We start from the raw sequence: 9,742 nt of genomic DNA, 5'->3' as shown, positions 1-9,742 counted from the left end.
TCTTCCACTCGGCCCCTTTCAATGCTGCGAATTCATTACGGAAAGCTGAACAAAGGGAGAAGGCTACAAATTACCGATAATAGCACAGCGCTAATGAAGAGAATGGAGAAATTTCATTAGCATTTAAGAGAAAAGATTTATATGACCTACAGTCGCTCTTCCATTACGACTCACTTAAGACAGAAAGGGGGGGGGGGGGGGGAACAAAAAATCTAACGCTTCATTTACATGTGTGAGAGAGCGAGGCCCGGGGATTGGTCGGCCCTCCTCTTACTTGTTATGCATCTCGGACGCAAGTGCGTCTTTTCCCCCCCGAACTGTAATAGGATTCAGCGACGGGCGACAAGATAAATAAATAAATAAATAAAAACAACATGTCCGCACCGTTTAGACTCGCAAATTCAATTCAATGGCTGCACACGGACCCACAAAGCATTGGTTTGGATGTGCCCTCAGGGAATTTGAATTTTAACGTTTTTTTGTTTTTAATTATTATGACTACTGTTACTATTTGGCAACGCAACAGATTAGTATTAGAAACGCCTGCGAAACAAACGTGAAGAATGTCGGGATGGCGGGTCCCGCGTTCTCGTTCCTGAGGTCGCGTTTCCGCGGGGACGCGCGGGCTCGTACGCCGCGGGCTTTAAGTAGTGCTAAAGTCAGCTAATGGGGACATGTGAAGTACTGCAGGCCGGCAGGAAACTTCAAACGCGGAGGGCTGAAAGGGGAAATGAAAGGTAGAGGGGGAAGAAAAGCGACAGGGGAGCGACGCCAGGGGCACGGGTCCCGTACGGGGGATTTTTTTTTGGGCAGCGTTTTTTTCGTTGACACGTTTTCCGGAACGTTCACGTGCGCCGTCGGTTTAATGACCAGGGATGTGCTGCGGCAGCACAACGATCGGCCACTAGATGGCACTGCACCGTTTGCTGGGTAACAGCACCCTCAGAACAGAGGGAAGGAGGGATAGAGAGAGAGAGAGTGAGAGAGAGAGAGATGGGGTAGAGAGACAGAGAGAGAGAGGAGCATTAACAATGCACTGAATGCTTGGTTTACCAAAGCTCACTGACAATGAACGTGAAACTCAATCTGATCTTGCAATGAATTGTGTTCACATGCAGCAGATGAATGCTTTTATTTAGCGACGCACTTATTGTAAGTTGCTTTGGATAAAAGCATCTGCCAAATAAATGTAATCTAATGCTTTTAACCGCAAGCTTTCCAAGCAAAGTCTACAAGGTTATGCTGCTCTTGCTCTTGTTCTTGGTAACAATGTTTTTCAGGCACTTTCTGATGGTATAAGATAAGGCATGGCTTTCTTTGATAACCAGTTTAAGTGCTGTGTACATGCTTGTGTTTGATTGGCTGCGGTCTGGTAGGTTGCACCGTATAAGAGTGTTTAGTGCATTTATTGCGTTCCTTTTTGCCGACACTGCTCCCTTTTCCCTCTCCTTTCCTACCCGTACTCGCATTACTGAGTTATTGGCCTGTATTCGATCAACATTTGTCCTTAACTTTGACTTAAAAGTAAGCAAAAAAAAGTGTTACACTTTTTCCTTCACAAATTCAGTTTCCCAGGTTAGATTCAGCGATTACTGAACTCGCCAAACTGGGACAGAAGAAGAAGAATAATTTTATTTGCTTCTTATTGTCAGTCAAAGTAAATGACGCATGCTGACAATTGGTTGTAGACCTCGTCTCTGTGTCTGTCTCTGCTCTGAGTTCTAGAGAAAGCGAGTAAGAGAGACCCAGCCATGGCAGACGGTGACACGGTTGGCTCAGGGATGGGACAAGATGGGTTTTCTACCTGTGAATAGGTGAACACACACACTCTGAGCCCACCTGGAACTCGTCGAAACACAGCAGGCCGGCCTCGTCACCGATCTCCTGGGCTACCGGCGCGATCGGGTCGTAGAACCTGCTCATGTTCCCCAACGTCCGCCTCGGCTGGCTTTGCCTCAGCCTGTGAATCCCTGTGGCGGGACGGAAACACACGCACACGCGCACGCACGCACGCACACACACGCGCACCCACACACACACACGCACACGCGCACACGCACACACACACACACACACACACACACACACGCACGCACGCACGCACGCACGCACGCACGCACGCACGCACGCACGCACGCGCGCACGCGCGCACACACATACACACACACACACACACACACGCACGCACGCACGCACGCACGCACGCACGCACGCACGCACGCACGCACGCACGCACACACACGCGCGCGCACACACACATACACACACACACGCACGCACGCACGCGCGCACACACGCGCGCACACGCACACGCACGCACGCACGCGCGCACACACGCGCGCACACGCACACGCACGCACGCACACACGCACACACGCGCGCACACGCACACGCACGCACGAATGGACGGGACGGAAATACACACACACACACACACGCGCGCGCGTACACACACACACGCAATGTTTTAACAGCTGGAGGAAGTGGGGTTTTTTTTTTTTTAACTTCCCGAAAGTGACCGCGCTCATTTCCCGCCAGTCCCCAATGGCTCCGCTACGTCAGCGATTCACGTTCAGTCAGGATTACGGAATAAAAATACACATCCCGACACAAACCGCCTCACACAGTTTCATTTAAAAAAAAACTAAAACACTAAAATGATGATGTCATTTACAATGACAATGTTCATATTGAACCGATGCAAATGGTAAATGGACTGCATTTATATAGCGCTTTTATCCAAAGCGCTTTACAGTTGATGCCTCTCATTCACGCATTCACACACACACACTCACACGTCAACGGTGAAAGGCTGCCATGCAAGGTACCAATCAGCTCGTTGGGAGCAATTAGGGGTTCGGTGTCTTGCTCAGGGACACTTTGACACGCCCAGGGCGGGGGATCGAACCGGCAACCCTCCGACTGCCAGACAACCCTGCTGAGCTATGTCGCTCCATAGTGTTACAGAGCAATACGATATTTCCCAGATTAAACACACGCATTGTAGCTGTTTTGAGGCTGTTCTAGCACACAGCTCACATCTGACGGCAGTGCCATGAATTGTATCCATGGCACAGAAATGTCCAATACAACCAGTCCAAGGACAGGGGGACAGAGAGCATGAACTTACTCTTATGTATATCTAACATGAAGCCGTTAAAATGGACCCTCTTCTTCCTCGCAATCTTCACATGTGAGTAAAACAGGTCCATGATCATCGTTTTTCCTGTGCCTGTGAAAGAAACGTGGTAAAAAAGCATATTAACATAAATCAAACCATTAATACAGCAATATAAATGAAAATGGCAATGACTGACTCAAAATGATGATAAAATCTCATCAGGTTAAGAATGATACTAGTGCTAAATGACCTGGAGATGAACCATTTATAATTATAGCCAAACAACATGCGTGAGTTTTTGCATTGTCCATTCTTTACTTTTTGCGTTTTTTTATTATGTGATTAAAGCAAGATAAACCTGTGGCCTGAAAAGTTCATTTTTATAACCATCGTTAACCCTTTAAGGTGCAAGATTACAAATTTGTGATTAGAATGTTATTAACTGAACATTCTAATGCTGATGTAACAATGACTGCCGGCAAAGGAGTTCTGGAACACCGACTTAGAATTTTTTAAAAACATTCAAAAGAACTCACTCTTCAAAAAAGGTTAATCGTGTACAAAATGAGCGGCCACCGTAGCATGTTAAACTCTTGCATATAAGGTTAAGCAGAACATTCAGTTCTGTTTTCACAATTGAACAAAAATTCACAATTGAACCCTGCTTCTCGTCCATTCTGGAGAGGGGAAAACAAAATGTCCGACCTGTGGCCTGACTATGAAGGTGACAGCAAGTGCCTTTAGACCTCTGGGACATTTTCGTTTACGCTCAAACTTAACTGATAATAACTGCCGGATCCAACATGGCCGCCGCTTCTATGCCACGCCCACCTCCCCTGCTGTCAGTGGCCATTAATTGTGCTTTATTATTCCTCTTCTCTGAACAATCCTCTGCCGAAGATCATTTTGAGTATCTTATTAGCTTTGATTCAGTGCCCATTTATTACTTAAAAAAAAAAAAAAAAAGGCAAACAGTCCTGGGGAACGACGGACTTGATCAATAGTCATTTCACATGAGCGGCCCCCGCTCTTCTCCAGTCATGTGCAATTTAGAGCAAGAGAAAAAAGGGGGAAGACCGGGCCTAAGTGGTTTTCACTAGGAGAATAAGTAGGTGAGCCATTCTCAGCAAAACAGGAGGAGGACTCAATTGTGTGCAGCTCAAATAAGTAAATAGGCTAATTCCTGCCGAGGTAAAATGAGAAAATGGTGTTATGCAACTTGATATAATGATGAACGAGAGTGACTTACCAACATGGCCGTGAATGTAAAAGCCTTTGGGAGACTGCGGTTTGATGAAAAGCTAAGGGAAAAAAAGAGGGAAAAGGGGCCTAAACAACAGAAATGAATTGATCTAACATCTTTTTTTTTTTTTTCTCCCCCTTCCCCCACCCGAAAGTATTTCTGGCGATGAGTATGACTCAGTTTCCAATGTCTCTGAAATTAGGCCCAGGTTCTTTCAGCAATCCTTGAGCAGCTGAATATTACAATGCTCTTACGACTAAAGCACAGGCTTACACGAGATTAACGCGGCGACTAAACCCAGAGAAAGAGTTCCTAACAAAGTGGACCACGACTGCAGTATATTCAACATACCACTGAGCTATTGTTAAAAGAGCACTTTATTTTCTCCCCTCATTGTGCATTTTCTACAGTAGTGGTAAGAGTCAGAGAGCCACACAGTTATTTGGGAAGAGAAGGACCCTGTAATCTGCCCTTCAGAAAAAAAAAATCACATGTTCAAAACCCACACATGTTAAAAAACCACATGTGAAAGCCCAACATGTGAAGAGTGCACATGTGAACTATGAAAATAATCCCATTTATATTTTTTTGCTTTCATGTGTGAAAATTGTAGTTCACATTTGAAAAAGTGAAGATGCAAAGTTCACATGATTTCACAAGTGACCTATTTTCATTTCACTTGTGGGGAAAAAAGCCAATCACGTGCGAAATTGTCCAGTTCACGTGTGATATTTTATTTTCACATACGAAAGTGTGTTTAATTCACAAATGTCAAACTGTAACTCTCACGTGTGAAAAGGGAAAGCCTCCAGAGGGTGCGAGGCGGGCGGGGAAGACGCGAACGCCGTCCAGGCCAGAGGAACGCCGGAGCAGAACCGAGCCGCGCTAGCCGCCGCCGCCACCGCTGGCAGCCTGTGACTCCAAATGACTTCTCAAGCTCTCTGTAGCCCGTAATTGTTCCCGAACGCAGCCCGTCGGTCACGGAAGAGCGCAGAAACACAAGCCCCGTCTCATTAAGGCCGTTCCGCAGAGGGATCTGCAGTTACTTTCCGCCAGTGTAGTCAGCGGCTTCAGAGAGCTGGCGAATAGCATGAGTGGGAAAGCTATTATTTTGCTGGGAGAAAACGACAGTGATAATACCACCATCATCACCACCAACTGTGACAATAGCTGCTTTAGATTCGCAAGCTGGACGACTAACTGAAAATGTAATTTGCCTTGTAGGTTTTAAGTTTTATTAGTTCCAACTCGGGTAAATCAGTTAAAAACTTATTTCAACCTGTTGATTTTTTTTTATTTTACTCAAGTGAGAAACTAAATGGGTTTAATTATGTAGTTGAAATGACTTTTATGACTACCTCTGTGAAATGTAAAAATAGGATGATTATATTTATCAAAACGACTTTTCAAAGTGAGGAGAGTAAGCTCACAAAATACTGGACAGCAAGAAACTACAACGCAACAAAAAAAGAAAACACTTAACAGGGCAAGTTATTGCAATTCTGAGTCAAATAAGTCTGGAGTAAACAAACACCTGTCACCACGATGCCAGAACAACAACAACAATCGGGTGAAGATTCCATCCCCTTCCACTTTCAAGAAGCTTCTACAACCAGGGGACAAAGGCCTCTACAGCAGCCAGGTCTAATTGAAACCAGCGTAATTGCAGCGTAAAAAAAAAAAAACGCAGTTTGGAAAACATAGTTCCACAGTATCGTCCAGAATTAAAAGCAATGTCCAGACAATAGGGCCCTCATTACTGCTCCGAAAGAGAACAGAGGCCAAGAAGCCCCAGCGGGGGGTGGGAATGGGGGGGGGGGGTTGTCCTAAAATCCAAACACCCCTTCCCTTGTGTCTGCAACAGGCTCTGATGTCAACGGCTCCCACACAATACTGTACTGACATAAATGCTTCAGGCACACTCATAAAGACCGAGTCAGCAGGGCTCGCCAATGGCCTACTTCACCACCGCATTACCAGGGAGGCAAAGGCTTTGGATCCATGTTAAAGGGAATGGATGGTCTGTGCCTCATTCTACGCAGTGTTTTGTCAGCAGTCTGTTTAGATTAATAGCATGTTGTGCTTGGAAGGTGTTTTCATTTACAGTTGGAAAAAAATGCAAAAAAAAAAAAGAGAAGGGAGAGAGTTTATCTTCCCTTATGCAGCCTGCAAATGGGGCAAATGTGGGGGGGGGGGCAGTGAAGCTTGCATCCCATTGGCTGTTGGAGGGGACCACGATAACAATGTGACCTCAAAGCGGCAACACTGCGATAAGGCAATTTGAGCACATTCACATGTTCTTCCCCCACCCTCACAGAGTTACAGCAGTGGGTTAAACAAATTTAATATTTATATCTGGCTAACAGTGTGAAATGTATCCAATAAGCATAATGTAGTAACAGCATGTAATCAATGTATTATTGGAAGAGGGAGGGATTTTCCCTGACCACTGGAAAAGTTTTGACATTTTTGTACATTTCCTTCACCAGATGCGATTCTACTGATGGGTGGGTCAGAAGTCTTCTGGGGCATCGACGTTCACACAGGGATCAACTTGCAACCTTGCGTCATCATCCCCCAGTGCGAAGTGGGATATCCATCCCCGAGTTTGGTCATGCTCTGACAAGTTACCTGCTTTCATATTGGTGTCAGAATTAAGATGACTCGGATATGGTAAAGCCAAATTTTAATTCTATTTGGCAGAATTGTTACAGTGATGTAAAACAATAAAAATTAAATAAATCAAAGTCAGTTCTAGAGATAAGGTTTGCTGCTGACTCATCCACCCACAGGTAAACTGGCAGTGCACAGAACCAAGAGAATATTTTGAGGAAACTAGAGCAAATGATACACGGGGTTGAAGAGTGGCCTTTGTGTGGCGCGCTTGCCCCGTTGCAGCATGGGAGGATCACCATGATCATCCGCTGATAGAAGTGCATGCTTATGAGCTAAAGTCATATGCCAGGGAAATAAATAATAAAAAGGTGAATTTAAAAATAATAAAGAAAAATATAAGAAAAATGCTTTTTTTAAAAGAATTTCTTAAAGGCTTTTGTTTGGTTTGGCTAGGTTATGTTTGTGGCTCACTGTAGTGTAGATAAGGGGGAGTAGGCTGACCAAGGTCACCGTGAGAATTTCTGTACGAGATTTTATTTGGAAGGAGAATTCCAAGTGTAAGTGAAAGATGCTGAGTTTTTTTTAGAAGCAGCCTCTATAATGGTAGACAATCGGAAGAAAAGTGACAAAGTGAAGAAAGAGAAAAGAATCCGGAAGAAGAACAGAATAATGTCGCCCAGAGATGAAGAAAATACAACAATCTGTTCAAAAAAAAAAAAAAAGATCTGTGGAAAATCTGGGGCGGTGGCTCTGATCCTGTGGATGATGGGAAAATGTGGGTGGAGCACTGGCAAGTGAGAGGGTCAGGTGACAAGCGCGCATGCTGCCAAAGAACCAGCTCATGACGCACGCATGGCTGTTTTGGATACAGGAAGCACGGACAAAAAACAAATGGAAGTCCACTATGATTTGGATGATGGGTGGCACCGGCGACAGTTAGCCAGTAGAGGCAGTGTTGCTCCCGCACCAGCAAGACCAACACTATTTATGATTACTATGATTGTGTCCAATCTTATCCGAAAAGGACCAGTATGAGTGCAGGTTTTTGTTTTAGCCCAGCACTGAGACACATGATTGTACTTATCAAGGTCTTGGTTGAAGACCATGATTAGTTAATTAAGCTGAATCAGGTGTTGTAGTGCTGGGCAAAAACAAAAACCTGCACCCACACCAGCCCTTTTGAGATAGGATTGGAGACCCCTGCCAAAGACTTCAAGATTTTCTGACAATCCTTTACAAAAATCCTCAGGTCAGATTTAGAGTTGACCCACTGCCACTGCACACAACCGCCACAGCCTTTTCACCAACCTGGTCCTCCGTCTCGTCAGGCATCTGGCCAGAGTCCGTTGGCTCGGAGCCTCGTGAATCATCGGCAGTCGTCCCCTTTAACCGAAAGGACAGGAGTCTGTTGCTGTATTCTGTCACGGATTTTTGCAACTTGTCTAATCGCCGGACCACGTCTCTCTGCCGCCTGTCCTCGTTCAGCGCCCCTTTACCGACGAGACTGTCGTAGTGTTCCAGCGGTCCGTCGAAGCCGGTATCGCTGGACTTAGTTTGAGTTCCAGAGGTTTTCGTGGTTCGTGGTTGATTCGCTGTGTAGCCTGGGTGGGAAACATGTGCGCACCACATAGCATTAGGTAGGGAGTGCAAAATAAATAGCCATGTTAGTCACATTACACTTTTTCAACCATCCTATCTTGGAATCAAATCTAGTTTTAAAAAGTAGAAATTTGTATCCGGTTAGCCCGTTTGCCTTTGACTTTTTCAGCCAGTTTACAGATTTTTAAAAAATCTGTGTCAATGATCACTGATTGATAGAATACCTGAGGTGGAAAGCCCAGGCTTAGACAGTAAAAATCCTCCCTAGTATTTTGTTTCAGTCACCTGGATGTGTTTATTAGCACAATTCGTCAGCCAGGAGGAAGAACCAATAAGTGAAATCAGCTGGCTGAGTTCATGGGTGCAAGAAACACATGGCAGGACTTCTGCTTTCTGACCCCTGGACTTCCCACCTCGGCTGTTTTTAGACTAAAACTAGGTTGCCTAGCAATCAGAAAGAAAGATGTGGGGCATTATCGGTTATGATGAACATGGTCACTATAGACAGTATCTGGCGGAAGTGTCAGACCATTCTGTATAGGAAAAATCCTAATGCCATAAGTCATTGAAATAGGTGGCAATTAAGACAGTTTGCCAGAAAAATTGTTATCTAACGTTAGCAGATCACTCATGGTTATAGCAGATAACTAAGTTATAGCATATTGATTGACAGAGAATATAGATTATATTATTGCCTACTACTGTATTCGAGTCATAAAAATATATATTGATATGGAATCCATACCGATAAATATTTTCATGACATTAATATATTATGGGTTTGCTTTAATATTGTGCAAAACCGTTATTCACGAAGACGAATACTAGCTAACTTGTCAAAGGGTTGTTATTCGAATGAAAAGATGCTAATTTCGTTAGCAAGCCTATCTTGGTTCAGCCGGTCACAGTCGCTTCGAGCTCATTTTGCCACGGTACATCTAGCTCTATAATGCCTCACCTCTTCTGATACAATATGCTGCATGTTTTAGGTTAATTTGGGGCAAAACGGTTGCTTTAATGAATAAACGAATTAAACGTCTTGTCGCTAAAGGTGACATGCACGCAGCCATTTTGTTTCAAACTAGCGAAACTTTATTGCCGTTTGTCTGTCATAAGTGCAGAGAACAAGCCTACACCCGTCATGTGAATAAAACAGTAACCTA

The 9,742-nt window shown here is 44.6% G+C and overlaps 1 protein-coding gene across 3 annotated transcripts in view; it reads right to left on the bottom strand.

The window, feature by feature from the left end:
• Positions 1-9,742, bottom strand: part of afg1lb (AFG1 like ATPase b) — a 36,288-nt gene that overhangs the window by 24,658 nt on the left and 1,888 nt on the right. The window contains exons 1-5 of one of the 3 annotated variants that reach the window (XM_035422197.1): positions 9,538-9,736; positions 8,289-8,581; positions 4,371-4,422; positions 3,131-3,232; positions 1,840-1,970 (exon numbers count right to left, since the gene is read on the bottom strand). In XM_035422197.1, coding sequence (XP_035278088.1) covers positions 1,840-1,970; positions 3,131-3,232; positions 4,371-4,422; positions 8,289-8,581; positions 9,538-9,649 — 690 coding nt within the window. In that variant the 5' untranslated portion in view covers positions 9,650-9,736. Of the gene's footprint in view, positions 1-1,839; positions 1,971-3,130; positions 3,233-4,370; positions 4,423-8,288; positions 8,582-9,537; positions 9,737-9,742 lie in introns of those variants that run through there. The other 2 variants (XM_035422195.1, XM_035422196.1) reach the window with 2 other exon arrangements.

Source organism: Anguilla anguilla, chromosome 6, assembly GCF_013347855.1.
Source record: "Anguilla anguilla isolate fAngAng1 chromosome 6, fAngAng1.pri, whole genome shotgun sequence".
NCBI classification, from domain to species: domain Eukaryota; kingdom Metazoa; phylum Chordata; class Actinopteri; order Anguilliformes; family Anguillidae; genus Anguilla; species Anguilla anguilla.
The sequence above is the reverse complement of the archived record's forward strand: the minus strand, read 5'-3'. Positions and strand labels throughout refer to the sequence as shown.